Source organism: Astyanax mexicanus, chromosome 5 (assembly GCF_023375975.1).
Source record: "Astyanax mexicanus isolate ESR-SI-001 chromosome 5, AstMex3_surface, whole genome shotgun sequence".
NCBI lineage: Eukaryota > Metazoa > Chordata > Actinopteri > Characiformes > Acestrorhamphidae > Astyanax > Astyanax mexicanus.
The window spans coordinates 46,232,428-46,254,372 of NC_064412.1; the positions used below are offsets into that span (position 1 = coordinate 46,232,428).

The window sequence follows — 21,945 nt, forward strand, 5'->3', positions numbered from 1 at the left end:
TTTCTTGGTGATCCCACACTTTTGAGTTCTGTAGCGGGGTAGCCATGAAACCAGAGCCTGTCTGTATAATGTCCTGAGATGTCGTCCACTACCTACCCCGGTTTCCACTACTGCGCATGTGCGTCCAGGACAGAAAGGCAGTCGCAGCAGTTTGGAGAGAAAAACAAAGGAAAAAAAAAAAAAAACGACTAATCGACTATTAAATTAGTCGTCGACTATTTTAATAGTCGACATAATCGTGACTAGTCGACTAATCGTGGCAGCCCTAATGCTAAGTAGCAAAAAAATCGAAGTGGGCGGAGCTTAGTGATTCTATGTACCTTTTTGATTTGCCATAAACAAAGGAATCATATAACAAAATTTTTGGTCTAGCTATCAGATCGGGGGAGTTACGAGGCCTAACGCGTTTAGCTTTGTCATAGCGCCCGCATGAGGCCGATCGGGCTCATTTTTTTTATCTGAGTAGCGGTGAGAAGTACTACAATATGACCAAGTCTCAGCCCTGTAGGCCTTACAGTTTCTTCTGCCCAATCACTTCTATGGCAGACAAAGAATAATAATAATAATAATAATAATAATAATAATAATAATAAATATAGCCGCAAGCGGCAATCATCGGGTTCAAGCACCAACTTGCACAATGGTGCCTACTGGAGCATTGAATGGTGATGTGTAAGAAGGTCTAATATGATTGGAGATGCCCTGTCACATTTAGAAATTATCAAGTTTTTCACCTGTTATTAATGTTGAGCAGAGGCCTTTCAACCTGATCAGTGCTTAAATTCACATGTAAATCTAGTGAACTTTGTAGGATATTCATTAAGTGAGTTAGAACTAGTCAAAAGGTGTCTACATGTTATTGGTATTGATCAGGTGGCTTCAACCAGAATGTTCACAAAGTGGTATTCAGATTGACCTTTGAACCTTTGCAGAACAAGCTGAAATGTTTGACCAAACAAGTTTAAATTAACACAAAGGAGTGAATGTTCTGATATGACATGTAATTACGAAGTTATTATAAATCTAGTTCTGAATTAAATGGCGCTTCATCAAGCACCAACTAGCACAATGGTGCCTACTAGAGCATAGGATGGTGACATTGTCACATTTAGAAATGATCAAAAGTCTTTCACCTGTTATTAATGTTGAGAAGAGGCACAAAGGAGTGAATGTTCTGATATGACATGTAATGTCAAGTTATTCTTAATCTAGTTCTGTATTAAATGGCGCTTCATCAGAGTGATATTGTACAGAGGTCTTTAACATTGTGAGATTACAGCAAATACTGCAGAGTTACAGCAATTTAGGTTAGAAATTCCAAGGACGAACAGATTGCTTGATGCCTGGAGAGTATTGTATGTGAAATTTTCACAAATGTTTTTAATGAACATTTACCTAGAGACTCTACAGTGTGCAGCAAGACTGAAATGGAGGTGATAGGCCAAATATCCAGAGAGTAGTTTCAATATAGCTATTTTCAAACAATTAGCAATTATGAATGAACAAAGCACTTTTTAAACATAGTTGTATTGAGAAATTTGTCAGAGCCACTGTACTAAATATGGCAAAAACAATTAGATGTCAAAATAGTACAGCATGATTGACATATACTCGTTTTTTTGGAACAGCGCCCCCCAGTGGGCGGATTGTTTCAGCACTTTGCAGGTCACTACAGTGTCTCCACCTGAACATAACTGCCAAATATCATCCAGATTGGGCAACATTCAGCCTGCCAAAATGTCTGCTGAATGCTGATTGGCTGATGATGTTCAGCCATGTTGATTGATTAAGTTGCCCTTTGAACATCCTTTAGAGGCTGTATGATAGATTCTGCATGCAAAGTTTCAACTTGCTAGGTTGCACGGTTGCTGAGAAACAGTGCTCCAAATTTACCTCTTGAAGTGAATGGGGCGTATATCCGGAAGGACTAATTTGCATATGGCGGCCATATTGTTTACATATTTCAACTTTTTCTTAATGAATATTGAAGCGCATGCTCTCACGAGTGTTTTGATACCAAACATGCCAGGATTGGTCAAAATTCCTAGGACTAGTTTGCAAAAGTAGGTTTTGCATATTATGCAAATTAGCAAAAAATCTATATAGACGGAAGTGCATGGTCCAAATTGGAAAGTTGTTGGTATTGACCCAAGGAATCCATCAAAAAAAGAATTTTGAATGTAGGTCTTATGGTTTTTGAGTTATTGAGAAAATTGTGAAAAATGAATTTCCTTGTTTATAGCGCCACCACTTGACCAATCGGTGCCATTTTTGTTGTCCACCGAGATGCTGATCCTACATCTACCTACCAAGTTTCATTTCTCTATGACTTACGGTTTAGGCTGCACAACTGTTTTTTCAGGAGAAAAAGAATAATAATAATAAGAAGAAGAAGAAGAAAAATCTTAGCAAAAACAATAGGGTTCTACGCACCTTCGGTGCTTGAACCCTAATAATAATAATAAATCAGAACAATAAGAATAGGGTTCCTAGCACTACATGCTCGGACCCCTAACAATAATAAAAAAAAAAAAACATACAATTACAATAAGGTCCCAGCACGTAGCCATTAGAGGCCTTACAGTATTAAAAATCAGCCCTCATTTCGCTTTTTTTTTCAGTTTACAAATAAATCCAGTTCAGTGTGCATTAATATTTGCAATAATCTGTGAGCTTTATGTTGTTTCATCACATGCTGAATAAATGATTCTGTACTCAGGACTGTTTTTGGGCTCGCTTTGGGGAATAAAGTGCTGATCAGGCAGGGTCGAGCGAGGGATGAGTGTGATTAAGCTGCTAATGTTAACCTACGCCGTAGCCTATGCATATCCAGAGCGGACCGCGTTCATACCTCTCCGTGCACGGATCAGCGGCTCTACTCCACTCTGCAGTTTAAACTGTGAAGGCGGGGAAAGGGGTGGGATGGGGGGCGAGGCCCTGCGGACCAGTCACAGCTGCGGCTATCCGCAGAGAGGTGCGCATCAAACTACGGTGTAGAGTGGAATGTAGGCTACACGGTGACATTAATAAACACAGTCTCATGAACATACGACAAACGAATGATAATGTCCGCTGTAAAACCTTGAACCATCCAAAACGCTAATATCCTTTCACTACTGCTTTCTCCTCAACTCTGCAGCAGGTCCAGGTGATGCCAGTGCTTGGTAGTTGCTGGAGCGTGATTGGTGTTTGAGTAGACCACTGTCTGGCCATGAGCTCAGCACCTGAACAAAGCGTGGATTCCTTAACACAAATACCAGGTGGGGGGGCACAACTGGGAAAAGCGGTAAGGCGGTATGTCACAAATGCATATGCGGTTCAAAACTGTCCTACGGTATACCGTATGAACCATTATACCAGCACTAAATGAACATTGAAAAGTACCGAGTTATCTTCATCCTCAGCATCCTGTTCTCGTTGCTCAGCCTCCTGTTTCTTCAGTTTGAGCTCCATTGCCTCTGTAATCAGTGCTCTCAGGACACTGTTGGATTTAGCACTTTTTATAAATGGATGCTAAGAAAAAGAAAAAGAAAAAGAAAAAAAACATTGTTAGCACACTGTACATATCTGTTAAAACAATTAACACACTTTTGAAGGAGAATATAAAAAAAATATATATAAAAATGGATTGTTGAGCCTAGGACAAATAGACGTAATTTCTAGAACACAAATAAAGCTTATTATTTTAATAATTCCACCTCTGTTCAGAACCCAATTAAACAAATAAGACAAGAATATTAAAACTTGATTACGTATAAAAATATGTAAACCTCTATTGTTAGCAGTTAGTTTGAAAACACCTGACTAATTTCACTTTTATCAATGCAATGCCAATAAAGTGTGAGTGGGCGGAGCCTGTATAATTTAAAGAACAGGTATCTAGTAAACTTTGCTCTTTACAACACATGCTTGTGGAAGTGTATCATGGCACAAACAAATGAGCTTTCTGAGGACTTCAGAAAAAGAGGTTCATCAGGCTGAAAAACATTACAAACCATCCACCAATCCAGTTAAACAAATTAATATATTACAAAGGGCTATAGTTACTTCCTCATATTCAGAGATTTAGGGAGTTTAATCTCTTGTGCTGAATAAATTACCATTTCTGGGCTCGTCGGAGGCACGACAAGAACATTTCTCTGAGCGGTTCAAAATCCTCCTCCGGTATATTGCCCAGCACTATAATAAATTCAGAATTCTAAAGGAAAATGTCAGGACATCTGTCCATGAAGAAAAAGTAGGTCTTGCAACACGACACCGACCCTAAGTACAAATTGTTCTATCAAAAAATGGTTCAAGAAGAATAAAGACAAAATCTTGAAACTAAGCAAAATGTGGTGGAAGAACCTAAAGCGAGCCATTAATGTGAGGAAACCCACCCACAAGAAGCTGGAATGAACACACATCTGCAACTATTGCAATATTGGATTGTTTTCCTCAATGAACAAAAGTATAATATTTTTTGTCTTATTTGTTTAACAGGGTTCTCTTTGTCTACTATTAGGACACGTGAAAAAGTCTGATGATGCTTAAGATAATACAGAAAATACAAAAATACAGAAAATATGAAAACAATTCTTATACTAATATTCAGTTGATATTAATATGCATCACACTTTTTAGGCCCCTCCAAAATAATTGGAACAGTGAGACCAATCCTTTATTTCTGCTATGGACTTTTGCTGTATTTTCTTTTATTTATGGATTTTAGCACATTCTGCAGTGCACAACACTTTACTTTTTGTCAGAATAATGAGTAAAATACCCAGAGGTGTCAAGTAACAAAATACAAATACTTCGTTATCGTACTTAAGCAGACATTTTGGGTATCTATACTTTAGTGGAGTAAACATTTTAGATGACTTTTTACTTCTACTCCTTACTTTTTTACGCTGTTATCGATACTTTTCTACTCTTACATTTTTAAAAATAGCCTCAATACTCATATTTCATTCATGCAACATAAAAAATAAACAGATAAATCACTCCATCTGGAAAGCTTGAGGTTGGATAACAAGTATAAACATGTACCATTCAGACCCTCTATTGGTTTGTATTTGATCCATCCCATCGACACATCACGTCAAACTACAGATGCATGTAGCCTTATGGAGGAGACTGGAGAAAAGTGGAGCAATATGTCGCGCTCCAAACTGAGAGTTAGTGAGAAAGTTAAGCAAGGAAGTTATGTCTCCAGCTGCAGTGAGGGGCTTCAGAATGGTTGGATGCAAAAACAATTCTTTTCGGATGCGATGCAGCTCAGCATCACGAGCTAATGGCGTTCAAACATTCACTATCTAAAAAGCATATTGAGGTAAACTGAATGTTTCCTACAGTTATATGTTAATAAGAAATTGTAGTAAACCTAGTGATGCACTAATGGGGTATTCGTAATGTTTGTCATGGCTTGGTACATGCTAAGACATACCAAGGTTTGCTTGCTAGCTCTAGGCTATGATTCGGTGTTGTAATATCGTTTAGAGAGCGTGTGAGCTTTTAATTTTATGAGTTAAGGTGTAGAGGTGGGTAATCTAGGTTCAAAAAGTAAAAATCCATCCCAGGATTTTGCTTCTATTGCCTGGCTGGCTCTGGAGCTAATTCAACCTAATCCCTGGGATGGATTTTTAAATTCTGGACCTGGATTACCTACCTTTAGCTATGTGTGAGAATGGCTCATTCTTTAAGAACCATTCTAGGTTCCAAGCTGACTAAGAGAGCGTTGAGAGTAGGCAACACTGGCATCAAAGCAAAATCTTCTACTTTATGTTCTTAACACGCCCTGGCCCACCCGCGGGCCAGACAAATGTCATAATTAACATCTGGCTGTGTTTATGAATATTTATAGGCTCAATACACACACACAATATGTCATATATTGAAGCTTAGCATCTCTGGTCTTCAGTTGTCTAGCCTATTTGGCTGTATTTCCTTTTAGAAAATAAACATTTACGGCGAAATATGCATTTTTATTTAAAATATTACTTATGATTTGCATATTTGCTTTTTACGTACGTCCATACTTGATCCAAAGCGGACATTTTATACATCATTCAAACCGTCTAACTCTCAGAATTACGGACCTGCAAACCATTTCACTGTACAGTTCCTGAATTAGAGTTAGACTGTTTTACAGCAGCTTGTCTAATCCCCCTGGGTCACTAGAGGTCAACAGTCACACACACACAGCCCCCACCAGCGCTTACCTCTCCCTGCTGCTTCAAAATCGCTCCAAATGAGTAAATCCATCAGTCCATTCTACAATAATCCTCATTTATGTCAAAGCAGATTTTAATCGATTTTAATGCCTTATTTAAAAGGGTAGTCTGGGTTTACAGCTTACTAATGCAGAATCAACAGTCTTCCCTGAAGAAAGACATGTGAATCAGCCAATCAGGTGCCGCGTTACGCAAAGACAGAGCTGGGGAGGGTTCTGTAACCCGACACAGTCACTGAGCAGATATATAGAATACAGAAACACATTATTTCCTGCAAAGTAAGTTATAAAAATAGTATTTTAAAAACGTGACAAACAAATCAGCCTAGCCAAGCTAAGCTTTTAGCAAGAACTGTAAGAGATGCAGAAATGGAGAAATAGATAAAGATACAAACCAACATAAACAAATATGAATACCTGTAGCAGTTGTGTGGCTGTTGCTCTGTTTTCAGGATTCTTCACCAGACACTGTGACACAAAGTCTCTGAAAGGTTCTGACCACTGATCAGGATTCCGAAATGTTGGTGGTGGATTTGTTGGGATCATGAATATTGCCTGTAACACATGCAAACATTGGTATGACATTAATACCAATGTGAATATTAGTAGTAACATTCATGTTTTATTATAGAAACTACGGACAAGGTTTCTCCCAAATAAAAATAGTTATTTAGAGCATTCATTTGTATAAAATGAGAAATGGCTGAAATAACAAAATAAGATTCAGAGCTTTCAGACCTCAGATATTGCAAAGAAAACAAATTCATATTATAAAGCTTATGCATCTTGGCATGTTGTCCTCCACCAGTCTTACTGCTTTTGGAAACTTTATGCCACTCCTAGTGCAACTATTCAAGCAGTTCTGCCTGGTTTGATGGCTTGTGTTTATCCATCTTCCTCTTTATATTATATTCCAGAGTTTTCTTATTTTGGTAAAATATAAAACCCATAATTTTTAAGTGGTATCTTATTTTTTTTCCACAGCTGTATATTGCAAAATATACAAAGTCTTTTCCACCACATGCCTGTGTCATCAGGAAAGAAAAAAACAATCTATTGACGTAACAACCTGGTGTTCAGTATATTCAGGTAGTCTGCTGACATTTTTGGGTTCATAACATTGCTGGACCTACGCCTGACCAACTGCAGCAAACCCAGATCATAAAACTGTCCCCACAGGCTTATACAGTAAGCACTAGGCATGATTGGAGCATTATTTCAGCCAAATCTCTTCTTAAACCTGATGCTCCATCACTCTGGAACAAGGTAAATCTGTAAAAATGTTCTTCCATTGCTCCAGAGTCCATTTTTATGCTCTCTAACAAACTGAAGCCATTTTGACAGTTAGCCTGACTGATAAGTAAGTCTCTTAAGGTGTTTAGCAGTTTAGTCCCAGTCCCTTGAGTTCCCTTCACATTGTGAGTGTGAAATGCTCACAATATGGAGTTCTAGGGCCCTATCGTACACCCTGCGCAAGGCGTGTAGCGTGATGCGTTGCCATCATATACCTCGTCAACAGTCTATTTTTACGCCTTGTGCACATGTCCTTAAAATAGCAATTGACTTTAGGAATATATTAATGCTAATGCTGATGCTAATGGTGGTTTGGAAATGATGTGTGTTTAGGTACATTTCTGGCATGTTTCTATCTTGGTGGCACAAAAAAGCATTGCGCGACTGATCCCCTGAAAGGACATCTAAATTCAACAGTCAGTGGTGCACCCAGAGCTGAATCACGATCACCCTGCGCTCCAAAATAGTCCATACAATCACTTCCTTACCACAGAAAAATACACCTTACCCAGAGCCTTCAGCAACTATAAAAATAAAATGCACATTAACTATATATTATTATTAGTTATATTTGTTTCTGTCAGTTATATGGATTTATATTTATGTTTAGTACACAGACTTAATAACTGTAAACTAATATAGCACACAAGCATTCTGCTGTTTAAGAATTTCAACAGATGCTTATTTTCACTCACACGCTGGAGTTTTTGAAATGGAATATTAAAAGAGAAAAGCACTTTGACTGAACATAAATGTATTTTATTTCACTTTGTTATTATTTAACTGAAATTTACTTGTATTTCTGAAAAATAAAGCACATTGTCATCCTGGTGCCTGATGCTGCCCGTCAATTAAATAAACCTTAAAACATTTGAAATACACAGAAATATAAAGCTATATGTTAGCATTCGTTTCTTATCACCAAGGGGAAATTTATTAAAATATTAAATATATTAATTGATTAATTAAGTTCTAATCCAGCCCTCTAAAAAGTCACAGGCACGCAAAGCGAAGACAGAGGAATAACCTCTGTCTTCTAAAAAAAAAAAAAAAAACTTTTTAATAAATATAGACAAACGAAGTAAAATGCATGTTATAAACTCCCTATAGCCACATATTTACTGATAATTAATCGAGAAATCAGGCAAAATGCGCTGCACCTCTCTCTCTCGCTTTCTCACGCTTTCTTTCGCAGCGCTAAGCTGAATTCAGCGCGAGCTACAAATAATATAAAACTCAGTTAAATAAAAATGAGTGAGAACCTGTAAGTTAATCAAATATTGTCAAATATAAAGGAAAGTTTGAGGTTTTAATGAGCTGCATCAATGATTTGAAACTGAATTGAAACGGCAACTTAATTATCAGAAAGCCTGTGATTGTTTTAAATGCTTTTTTTATGAGTTTATATTTCATATTATTTATTGTTTTATTCATTTTAATTATTTTTATTATTTTATTGATCAAATTATTAAATACATATATTTTTTTCCATGATTCCCATGTTTTTAATTTACTAATAAATTAGATCATTTCATTTTTATCATTTTACTTTCACTACTATTATTATTTTCTTCATAAGATAAATTCTTTACTTTTTTATATCAATTTTTATGCTCTTTTTAAAATGTCCTATTTTTCCTTTTTTACGTATAATTTTATTCATCTATAGTAAATGTCAGTTTTTCTTTCTTTTTTTTTATATATTTCATATATATTATATAAATGAAGGTCCCCATCCAGGGTAAATAACTGATTGCTTGATTAATATTTGTGTTGCAAACCCAGTTTTTACATAAACAATAAACAGAATAGGGAATAAAATAATATTACTCTTTCCTCATTTGTGCTGCTGGTTTATCTTCACAGCCTGACGCACAGTTAGTATGCGCTCCTACGCGCTCTTAAAAAAGGAATGAACAGAACCTGTCTCTTAAAGGTAATGACTACAGTAGTGCTGGGCGATAAAACGATATCGATAGTTATCGAGGAAATTATATATCACGATAGCTATAATAAGCCGGACAATAGGATTCAATAAACTTTATTTTCTATTTCCCGTTTAAGTAGCACACAGGCGCAGCGCGAGATCAGGCAGCGCGCAGAACTGCCTCACAGCTCAGCACGCCCCATCATATAGAAGATGATATAATCTGTGTAGCTGCATTTGAACGAAGCTAAACATTGATGTTACTGAACTGGATGAGTTTTAAATACACTTGTTAAGTAATGTAAGTCTGGTCCACTGAAAGTCAGTAATGTTAGTATAAATCTGTACTGCAGTAGAAGTGGATTATTTCAGAAACTTGACTTTATTCCTCCCACCTCCATTACAGGTCACTTGCTTTAAAATATTTAAATGTAGCATAATTTAAATGAAAAAAACTTAAAAGCCTATCATTTTAATAAACAATAGCAATAAATAATCTCAAAATAACAACAAATATAACATAGAAAACAGTAAAACATATGTAATACATACTTTAATATAACCAAAATTTATTAGACTAAAACTAGACTAAAATGTGACTAAAACTAATAATATCTGATAGACTAAAATGTAACTAAAACTATTCTACATTTTATTCAAAAGACTAATACTAAATTAAGATCACCTGTCAAAATGAACACTGATATACTCTTGTATTTTGCTTTACGTAGCTGCCTGCATTCAGGGAGGGGAATAATCCTTTGATTAAAATCCAAGTGCTATTGCATTTTTTTTTTAGTTTATATATTTGTCCCCTTGTACTTGTTTTAAGGGCAATACATGTGTCACTTATGAATAAAAAGAAACCTTTAAGTGTAACAGAAAGTGATTTGATTTAGATCGTGATACATATCGATATCGGCTGATATGGAAAACTATATCGTGATAAGATTTTTTTCCATATCGCCCAGCCCTAGACTACGGACACACTGATTGGTTTATTTCACGTTATGCCCAAAACACATCCATGAATAATTAAGAGAATTAAAACACGCCTTTTGCGCTGTTGGAGCTGCGCAAGGCGTGTTTTTCACCTCCTCACAATACTAAAGACACAGAACACGCCCCTAAATCCAGCTGAGCAAAGCGCAATTAACCAGTACGCTATAGATCGCAAAAATAGGGCCCCTAGTGTTGTTTTCCTATGATTTAATTTCACCAAATATTTAGACGATTTAAGCTGCTCATGATCATTCAGGATCGTAAACAGCTTGTTCTCACAGCTGCCGAGTGGAAGGAGGAGAACAAAATCAGCCGGATCTGAGACAGCTTCTTCCCTCAGGCAACCAGGCTGTGGAACAGCCAGTAGAACTCTGCCTGTGCTCTGCCTGACTCGGACCAACCGGACTGTCCCATACTTATCCCACATTCAGCATTCTGCACCCTGCACTTTACTTCTCACTGTACCTATCGGACTGTCCCATACTTATCCCACATTCAGCATTCTGCACCCTGCACTTTACTTCACACTGTACCTACCGGACTGTCCCATACTTATCCCACATTCAGCATTCTGCACCCTGCACTTTACTTCTCACTGTACCTATCGGACTGTCCCATACTTATCCCACATTCAGCATTCTGCACCCTGCACTTTACTTCACACTGTACCTACCGGACTGTCCCATACTTATCCCACATTCAGCATTCTGCCTGTTGCGATAATTAAGTCATCGACTTATCGTACAATATTTTTTTTATTGCAATAATTTTTGCTGACGTCGATAATAGCCATTGGGTTTCTGTGTGAGTTTGAATGAAAGTCGTGCTGTGCTGCTCTCTGACCGGCTCTGTGTCTGAGGCGAAGACGAATCTGTCAGACAGCGACATCTATCGGTTAGGAACTGAGTACACGCAGAGCTTAGGACGGTGTGAAAGTATTTAAGCCAAATGGGCGAATGAGAGGGTATGTTTACTTTATTTCAAAACAGTGGCAACAAAAGCCACTAACCTGAGAGCTCATTTAAAGCACAAACATCCAGCCTAATTTTCTGAACTGAATATTGAATATGAATATTGTTCCCCCAGAGAGATCCTGCCTTGAGCCCCACACGCTAAACATGCTACTGTTCCTTGCTCTTTTTGAGCTAATTTGTGTTTCAAAGCATATACCTACATGATCCGAAAAGAGAATCTGCAAGTGCCTTTGTGTTATAAACAGAGTAAAAAAAAGTTTAATTAATGTAAATGTTACTTTAATTGATTTGTCTGTTTAATATTAGGCGCCAAGTGGTCCAGCGGTCTAAAGTGCTGCCACTATAAGCGGAAGGTCACAGGTTCAACCCCCCGCACATGCAGCTTTGCCATCAAGCTGCCGGCACTCAGAGGAAGCAAAATTGGCCCTGCTCCCTCCAGGTGGATAAATGGCACTCTCTTCCCACATCACTCCCAGGGTGATGTCCGCAGCACAGGGCGTCTGTGAGCTGATGTATCAAAACCGTGTTGCTGCACTGTCCTCCAAGCATCAGCAGCAGCTCGAAAAAAGTGGTGGCTGGCTTCACATGTATCGGAGGAAGCATGTGTTAGTCTTCACCCTCCTGGTGTGTTGGGGCATTACTAGTGATAGGGGGAGTCCTAATGAGTGGGTTGGGTAATTGGCCGTGTAAATTGGGGAGAAAACAGGAAAAATAATAAATAAAATTATATATATAAAAAAAAAAAAGGTCTGTTTAATATTGTGTTAAGCTTTCTCAAGACGCACATAGTCCCAGGGTGGTTGTACTTAATTAAATATTTATATTTAATTATAAAAATAAATATTAAATATTTTTAGATTGGATGTCTGTTCTTAATAATAAAAATAGTTTTACGTTAAAATGGTGTAATAGTATTATGATACTAGTATATTATTACTGTGGTACATTGTCCTAAAGTTCCTTTGGGAGCCCAAAAACAGTTAAAAATGACAATATTATCGCTTATCGCTAAAATATATCATCCTGAACATTTTTTTATCGTGACAGGCCTAATCATTCATATTTAACGTATATCCGTGCAATACCATAAGTCTATATATTTATGGTGTAAATTATGTGCATTCTTAGTGTATACCGTATACTGTAATGTTAACTGTATATCGTTACTTTATTATTCTACTCTGTTGTAAATATTGTCCTCTGATTCTGGATTTTTTTTTCTGACCACATTCCTTCCTCGAAGATGATGTTTTCTCACTGTCATTCCCCTTTTTAATTACAAATTGGACTGTTCTTGACCTGATTTTAATTAAAAACCATTAACAAAAAAAATGATCAAATAATAATCTGCCAACATGGATATTGTTAACTCATCATGTAAGCCTTCTTCTTAATTTGTGCTTTTAGATGCATTTATTCCTTAGCTGAAGTAATCTGAACAATATATTTTATATTTTAGAATTATTAAACACTAAACACTGCGCTGTACTAAATTCAGTCTCATTCTGCTTCGTAGGTTATGAAACAGGAAGTTGTTTAGCAACGTTTTGACTTTAACTATAATAAGAGGTGAACACAAAATGACCCCTGTGAAGAGCTTGTAGTGGGTGATTAGAGTATTGGTAAAAGTAAGGGAAGTTATTAGATGCAGGATTGCCGTTTCCTTTCATAAACTCATATTAAATAAAACTAACAATTTTCTTTTAAAGTTATGCTAAACACTGGGCTGATATTAGTCAACAATCAAGAATTCCCATCAGTATCATAAAACAATCATGCCTTCTTTTGCTGAAACCAATGAAAACACAGTACAGAACCAGTGTCTTACCCTCATAGGGTGTATGTCTGCATACGGTGGTTTTCCTTCTGCCATCTCTATTGCAGTGATACCCAGAGACCAAATATCAGCAACACAATTATAACCAATCTCCTGAATGACCTCTGGAGCCATCCAGAATGGCGTTCCAATTACTGTGTTTCGCTTTGCCATTGTGTCCTAACAGGATGAGAGGGAGACAGAGATTGAGGTCTTAGATGTCTGTTGGAATGCTGTCAATTCCTTCTGTCAGCCAGACAATTTCTTCCTCCTCTAAACAAAGTTAATTTGTTCAGCAATAATTCAATCAATTTATTTAAGTTATAGCAGTTATTACATTTAAAAAGAAAGCTTAACTGAATGTCAGAAATACTTAATAGTTATATACAATATAAAATATACTATATTATTAATAATGCTTGCTTGAAAAGATAATTGTCTTTCCTCTTACAGTTAACTGCCCAGCAACTCCAAAGTCAGCCAATTTGGCCTGTCCTTCTGAGTTCAGCAAAATGTTCCCAGCTTTGATATCCCTATGGATCTTTCTCATGAAGTGCAGGTACTCCAGTCCTTTCAGAGTGGATTGCAATATGGCTGCAATTTCATCCTCTGCCAGCTGCAACCCACAAAACAGGTAAACGATTAGGATTTCTCTGAAAATACACCATCAGAATTATAGTTACGTTCAGGATGTAACAGTTGATGTCAGGCAAAAAGAAACTTATTGTGTGGCAATGATACGTATTTGCATTGATGTCAGAAATGAGTTTAGGTTCAGCGCTAGGTACAGAACTTGGTACACTTAAAGCACATTTAATAGAAATAAAGTTGCTTGCTAGTTAAAGACAGATTGAAAAGATACAATTAAAATGAATAAGGACTGATAATCTTCAGACACTAAGATTAATCTGAGATCAGTTACTTTTTAAAGGTGATTATACTGTTATTCTAAATGGATTTCTAAAGAGACTTGCCCAATAAAATGTATAACAATACACAGAAAGTTGGTTTATCATGTAATTTAATATCAATTCCAGCACAAAAATAGCAGAATCCAGAAAGGAAATTTCGACATTATGAAGAGGGAGATTTCTCTCACCGTTTTGTTGCGTTGCCTGATAATGTCAGATACAGAGCCAGCCCCACAGTACTCCATCACGATCCAAAGATCACTGTTCTTAAAGTAACTGCCATAGTACCTCACCACATGAGGGCTGTAGAAAATCAACAAGGACAGATTTTTTAAAAGAAAAAAAATATCGAATGAATTATCCTCAGCCAACAACAAGAAGATACAGTTCTTTATATTGTGTCAAAACAAAATCACTCTAAAATGTAAAATAAACTGTAGATGCATTAACTGCCACTGATAGGTAAGATGGTATATGATAATGGGTGGTTAAGGCTGATTTGATAGAAGCTTGAAAAAAGTTTTCCCCTTTTTCTATAAAGTTGTTATTCTGAAAACATAAGGGTTTTTGATGAAGTTACTTGGAATATGAATCACAAAGAAACACACCATGATAGACTCTGAGTGTATGTGTACAAACCTGTTGCACTGCTGCATAATAGAGATCTCTTTAATGATCTCTTGCAGGTCAGACTCCACAGGAACCTGTTTAATGGCCACAATCTCCCCTGTCTCCTTATAATGGGCCTTAAACACACTGCCATAAGATCTGCAAAAGGCACAGACATCGCAACACGTCAACAGTTGTCTTTTGGGTGTGCCACAAGCCAAGACAGTAGCCTAAAGCACTGGTGTTTAACACACCTGAACGTCATGTGTGAATTTCTAAATATGCTTCCAGCTTTCACTGTAAACTCTGCGGGCTGCAACGCAAGCAAGGTAAAATTTCCATATAGTGCTGTGTCCTGGAGGCACCCTGTTCTGCTCACTTTAGCAGGTTTCCATCTTTAACACACCCCCTGAAATAACTTGTTAATTAAATTTTGTTTAATTTAATTGAACGAGAAACACTTGTTTAAGCTACATTCACATGCTGTACGGCAGATAAGGGAACATGGTCATGCCACATAACATGCTCCTTCATTTCCTGTTACCCAACATCTGACAAGGTCAACCTGGTTTGTTGGTTCCCTGAAAACATAGTACCAGTATATAAGGTAAAGGTGATTCAGTGCATCATCTAGGGCCAGTTGTTCAAAAAATGTAATCCGGATCAAAATTATCCAGATTTGGTAATCACATTTTTTGCTATCCAGGATCAGGTGATGTGTCTTACTTTTAAGCCGGTTTTTCAAAGCAACATTGGATTGGATCACCCTGATCCAGATACACAGTTTTCAGGATTTCCTAATCCGGATTACCAGCTATGTAAAGAACAGGTAGAAGAACCAACGTGGGGTCAAGTATTTATTTTGAAACAAAACACAAAACAAACATCCACTTCCATTTATAATTTCTTTTATGACCCCTCATCTGAGCCACAACAAATAAAAAAACATACATTAACAAATACATTGTGGATGTATTGAAAGCATCTTAAATAAAAAATGTCCAATAGTAAACAAGATATTCAGGGTTCTTCACATGAGGAAGAGAGACCTGCATTTTCAAGCCCTGCTTTTAGGAGGCGGATTTGAAGTTGCACCCTGGTTTGCTGCAGTTTGGTCAGCTTTATTTGTTCCTCTGCCAGGAGAATCTGTGCTTCTGCTCTTCTTCTTCTGAGTTTCTCGTTTAAGAAAAGTTTCATAGTCATCACCATTTCGCAGAGATTTAGAATTCTCACCTCCAATAATGTCCAGAACCACTCTTCCTAAATGGTTTGTTGCCTGTTTGGGTGTTTTTTTTTGTTCAGCAAGGTCCTTTGTGGCTCTGGCCATCAGATTTTTCCATCTGAATTTCACCTGCTCCAAGGTCCTCTTCTGGCCAGACCCAATTGCATTAACATTCTGGGTGATTTCAACACAAACATCTTTCTTCCTTTTGTTTGTCACCATTCCCACAGCAGAACTTCCTACAACTGAGGCATAATGGCACTTTACACCCTCCAGCAGTGCATGGGTTTCTGCAACTGTGAAATTATGTCCTTTTGTGTCCATGGTTCCACCTCATCTGTGGTGGTGAACATAGTTTTTGTAGGACTTGGGCATGATTGGCCTAATTGAACACAAGCATGTCAGCTAATGAGTGGGTGGGTCTTTCACAGCCATCCTGTATTAAGCCTTCCTCTGAGGACTTAGAGATGCACTGACATGGCAGGTGTTGTGCATCGCTACCGCCATTTTGGTGGAAGAGGATACCATTAAAGGGTGTATCTTGAACGTGCAAAACCACTGGAGCAATACACCACTGAAGAACTGTATGCTCGCTTTCGCTTTGGGAATGCTGATATTAAGTACATTGCAGACCTTGTCAGGGCCAAACTTCAACGGAGAACCCGAAGGAGTCACAGTCTGTCTGTGGAAGAACAGGTCCTCATTGCTCTGCGCTTCTATGCATCTGCGACTTTCTACCAAGTTGTTGGTGACAATGTAGGAGTGGACAAATCAACTGTGAGTAATGTAGTGAAAGCTGTGTCAATTGCTTTGGCCAGCCTGATCAATCAGTTTGTTTCACTTCCAAAGGATGACCAGATTGCCCAGACCAAGCAGAAGTTTTTTTATTTTGGGGAACATGCCCAATACTATTGGAGTTATTGACTGCACTCATGTGCATATCCAAGCACCTCATGAGCGGGATTGGGAGTACATCAACCGAAAGGGGAGGTACAGCATCAACATCCAACTTGTAGGCGACGCTGACCTAATCATCACAAACTGTGTTGTGAAGTGGCCTGGGTCTGTTCGTGATGCACATATTCTGAGGGAGAGTGCTTTATACAGAGAGCTCCAAACCAACCGACCGGATGGCATAATATTAGGAGACAGTGCCTTTTCTTGCAGCAACAACGCCTGTCGAACCACAGGGAGCATGCAACATAATACTTGCATGTATTGTCCTGCACAACATTGCTACCAGGCGCAATGTCCCTCTCTGTGATGTTCATGATGCACCTGAGCCTGTTGAAGAACCAGACCAACCTCTGGTGTTCTGTTGGAATGAGGGACTGACTGGACATGTAGAAAGGGATGCAATTGTTAGAAATTATTTTTGAGAGGTTCATATCTGATGAATGTTTCTTTGACATTAATATACAGTGATAAATGGCTGTGACAGATGAAGAAATGGATATATTATTCTTTTTATATTATATAATCTTTTGGGGGGTTTATTTCATGGGACCAAGATCATTTTATTTTTACTATAGTGAAAGGCTTAAATGGTAGCCTGTGTCTACTTTATCACTGTAACGGTTAAACAGTTCTAATACAAAATAGAAATAAAAGTATATAAACTAAATTGTACAAATGTATTTTTTTTACTTTAAAACTTTAATTTTAGAGTTTTACTAAATGTTCTTCCTGAAATCCACCTTGCAATCCTACCCCTTGTTGGGATCAGGGTAATCCTGATTTTATCCAAATCCTACTAAAAGGTTTTGAACAACAGAAACTGAAGGTTTGATCCATTTATCTGATCCGATTTCAGAATGCTTCTTTCCCTTTTAAACAACCCGTTTTCCAGATTTGATCCAATCTAATAACCAAAATCCGATAAGATTATGTTTGAACATCTGGCCCCTAAGAATCAAGTGCATTTATCAATAGCTTGTCTGCAGTAACAGCCCCTACTCTACCGGTAAGGATCTACAGCAGATGTTGGAACATTGCAGCGAGAAAATGTAACTGTTGTCAGCCAAGAGAGCATCAGTGATGTCAGGAACTGATGCTGGATGATCAGTTCTGCCACTCAAAACTCCTCCCAAAGAGCACCATCATTCCAGAAAATGCAGCTCTACTTCTCTAATGCCCGGTTGTGCACAATGACCTTCAGCTTATGTAAACACAGCCGCTACATTTCTATCGTAATTTTGTATTAAGAATAAACACACAGTATGTGCACAACTGAACACATGTGGCAACAATGTTTGCAATTAGAAAACTAGGTGTTGAATACCTCTTGACAATTAGTGCATATTTATTCTTTACATTGTTCTTATAAAAGCCTGAAGGGGGAAAAAGTTTGACATTTCAAGCTTGATATTGCTTCCATATCATATATCTAATATTAAAAAATTCAGGCCTCCAATCATATTCTAGTGTGTATGGAGTGAAATTCAAAGGATCAATAATAGTATTAAAATGCTGAAGTATCTACTTCTCTTTGAGCCACAAACTATTTATGGGGCAGATCTTGTAACTGATATCCCAACACGGTTGCCCTTGTCTTTCAGTTGGTATATAAAGAGTTTCGATTTCTAGGCTACTCTAATAACTTGCTTTGACACTACTATGGAATCTGAGCTTCACCAATCATGTGAAGTAATAATCGTTGGTAGGGTTTACAGTCTTTTTCTGCTGTTTGTGTTGCCCACAAATACTGTAATTAAAGTTGGTCCTCAACCTACCTTGAAATTATATTAAATACAGATTATAATCAGGAAAACAACACATGGTTAAAGGACCAATATGTAACTTATTGTCAGTAGTAAATGATAAAAATGATCAGGATGTATCATCAGATATTAAAAATACATGTTGAGTGAAAGCACTAGCAGCCCTTGTCAGCAGGGCTTCAGCCCGCACATTCCTATTTGAAGTGTGCAGTCCGTCCTTGATATTGCCAGTTTTGTCCTCTGTCTCCGCCTGCTGCTCGTTCCCCAACACTAACTCCACCTCTGAGGTTGCAGCAACAGAGCTAGCAAGCAGGGCTGGTTCAGTTAAACCTCAGCTGCTACACAGCTTAGAAAGCCTCAGCATGTCTCAAAAAAGCTCAGTGATCAAAGAAGGAATATAACAAGCGTAAATATTGGCAGCAAGTTTGAAAGGTGGAGAAGACTTAAGCTCAAAAAGACTACAAGACCAACACAGAGCTGCTACTTTTCTCCTGAACAGGTAAGCTAACTGGCTAGCTAATTTAGTCGGGCAATTTATCGCCACCACTAGATGTGCTTACAAGGGACTGGTGTTTAAATTAGTTTAAAAATTGAGTGTTCACATTCATATCAGTGGTCTGTGTGCAGCTGGCAGAGGATATCTAAGAGAGATAGATAGGTACGCAAGGTTAGCTACAGTGATTTGTATTATGCTGGATAACACAGTCATGCTACACATTCTAACATGAACTGTAATCAGTTGCAACGGAGGAGCAGCTGCGTCACATCTGATTAATACTTTGGCAAAATATACGCTATAGTCTTTATAGTAGCTCTTAAAGGGTTTATATATTAAGTGATTTGTTACGTCCAAAACGATTAACGGTAAACGTTATTTATGGCCATCCCTAGCAACTATCTAGCTATTTAGCTGATTATTTATGTCTGTCGTGTCACATACAGTCAATATAACGCAAGATACAGTTTTTTTTTACGCTAGATATACACTACTCTCTGTGATGTTTTGAAATTGGACCGCTCCAGCTTTTTCCCTACAGAACGTACCTTAAATTAAATGCATTTGATAATGACATTTTTTTGCAAAACTGATCCATTTATGGACATTCATGTACATATGTTGTTTAAAGATGACAAATATAAATATTTTCATATTAATTTACTTAAAAAAATACTGTGCATTCATAGCATTGTTATTTGCAACCTTAAGGTTCTTGTTACAGTAGAAGCTACTGAGGTGAACTACAACTACATTTTGATGCTGCTTTTATTCATTTGCAGCGTGTTGATTTATCCACAGGTGTCTAGTGAGCATATATAGAGCAGCATTTGCCTTTTAAAATTATAATCAAAGATTCTTTAAAAGCGATGTACAGCAGTGGGGGAGCAGCTGGCATCAGACCACACTGGTTTAAATGGCTCATAGCCATTCATTCTTTAATCAAACCATTTAAGCACACATTTATTGTGAGTTTTTTCCCCTGACAGAACTTTCAAATACATAGGATAATAGTTAATACGTCAACCAAATATGTAGATAATCTACAGATGCAGCCCAATTTTGTTACTCTATACGTGATTAAACATGCACATAAAGTGAGAGCCATCTGAGCTGACATGCACTCCTCCACTAACCCCTCTCCGAGCTTCTCCAACACATCAAACACTTCTTCAGGCTGCTTCGTCAAACTGTCCTCACTGAGCTTCTTCAACTGCCTGAAGAGAGAGAGAGAGAGAGAGAGATTCACATCACAGCAGTTTTTTTGTTTATATTTATTTTACTAAATTTTCCTTATTGTTTCAAAATATTTTAAAATGTTTTAATCCCTTTAAACCATTGTAAATGATGGTCACCCTTGATTGAAAATAAGATTAAAAGAGATTTAATATAATATACAATTTTTTCCAACTCAGCTACGTGTTTTATATAAATCTGTTTAGTTTTTTAGTTTAAAATATTGGGGTAAAATAACATTAATGTGGCACATACAAAAATAAAGGTAACGTTACATTTTGTTCAGCGAGTTCTGTTCTCTCAAAATATTAACTGATTAGCAAGGTTCACTAAAGCAATAAATAAATAGAAACTGTCTGTAACGTTAGTGTGCAGATAATATCTACATTTAACTGAAATTAATTAGTTTTACACGCTACGCAGCTCGTTTAGTTAGCTAGCATCGGCTAACTTTAAATTAACTTTTGCCAACTTAGTTAAGATAGCTTAGCTTAGCTAGTGGCGTAAACAATACAGCTAAAGGCTTTAAATAAAATAAAATTAGTAAACTAAATGACATGAAGGGTTGAACCACGTTCCAATAACCAAGTCCAGTAACTTAACTGAATAAACCAGTTCAGTTATAATTCGGATTAACTTTACCGTTATTTGGAGAATTCCGGGATAGCTGACTGGGCTAGGCGAACAGTAGCTGGTAGAAGGCACTTAGATAGCTAAGCTAACACTGAAACGTTCTGCTTTAAACGCTGAAATGTTCCGCAGCGACTCGTTGTTGGGTTGTGGAGGAGCTCGGGGTATCGGTACTCTACGTGTGTGTGTGTGTGTTGGTTTTACCTGCGGGGGTTGTTCCTGAGCTGGACCTGCTCCTTCTTCTCCATCATGGCTTTTTTTGCTAGCTTACCGGCTAATGAGCTACATTGGATTTAGACAGATAGCTAACAGGTTAGATAACAATTAACAAGGGGCCTCCAAACCTGTTAAACACTACAGGACAGTCTCTGGGTCGTTGTTTAACCCGATAACTAGAGCACTTATTAAAAAGGAGACGTTTTATTGAAGCTCGGTTTTATTAACTAGTTTTTCTACAGCAGCATCCGCTCCGCCCGTCTGCAGTTCCGCAATAAGACATAGGGTTGCCAGATCCCCCCTGTCTAATACTCCTTATGCTGTCGATACACTACACGACTTTGAAGACTTTGAAAAGACCTCTAACCAAGGTATTCACATTCATTACTCAAGTAGAAGTATAGATACTGGAGTTTAAAAATACAAGAAGAAGTTGAAGTCAACTCAAACCTTTTACTTAATAAAAGTATAAAAGTACTGCTTTTAAAAGTACCTAAAGTTTAAAAGTAAAAGTAATGAAAGGGGAAAAAGGACCTTATAAGCAGAAGCCTAGGCCGCACTACAGGGGTCTATAGTGCACTACCCTCGATGACTAGATGACTATAAGACTATAAAAAAACTGAAATGGTGCTAAAAAAAAGTCTTCACAGATTCAGAGGGATGTTATGAAAATCTTTTA

General features: G+C 37.5%; 1 protein-coding gene and 1 long non-coding RNA gene across 2 annotated transcripts in view; both read right to left on the bottom strand.

Moving 5' to 3' along the window:
- The window catches only part of LOC103038106 (serine/threonine-protein kinase 4), a 64,871-nt gene extending 43,316 nt beyond the window's left edge, over window positions 1-21,555 (bottom strand). Inside the window, exons 1-8 of the mRNA XM_049479408.1 lie at window positions 21,255-21,555; window positions 20,321-20,401; window positions 14,777-14,905; window positions 14,326-14,440; window positions 13,678-13,842; window positions 13,239-13,406; window positions 6,632-6,769; window positions 3,385-3,513 (exon numbers count right to left, since the gene is read on the bottom strand). Of these exons, the coding sequence (XP_049335365.1) occupies window positions 3,385-3,513; window positions 6,632-6,769; window positions 13,239-13,406; window positions 13,678-13,842; window positions 14,326-14,440; window positions 14,777-14,905; window positions 20,321-20,401; window positions 21,255-21,301 (972 nt within the window). The 5' untranslated portion in view covers window positions 21,302-21,555. The remainder of the gene's footprint in view (window positions 1-3,384; window positions 3,514-6,631; window positions 6,770-13,238; window positions 13,407-13,677; window positions 13,843-14,325; window positions 14,441-14,776; window positions 14,906-20,320; window positions 20,402-21,254) is intronic.
- LOC125802203 (uncharacterized) lies at window positions 10,055-13,225 on the bottom strand. The gene is made up of 3 exons (XR_007439197.1): window positions 11,106-13,225; window positions 10,970-11,037; window positions 10,055-10,901 (listed from the first exon to the last, which is right to left on the bottom strand). It is a non-coding gene; the product is annotated as an uncharacterized LOC125802203 (long non-coding RNA).
- Window positions 21,556-21,945: the final 390 nt, after the last annotated feature.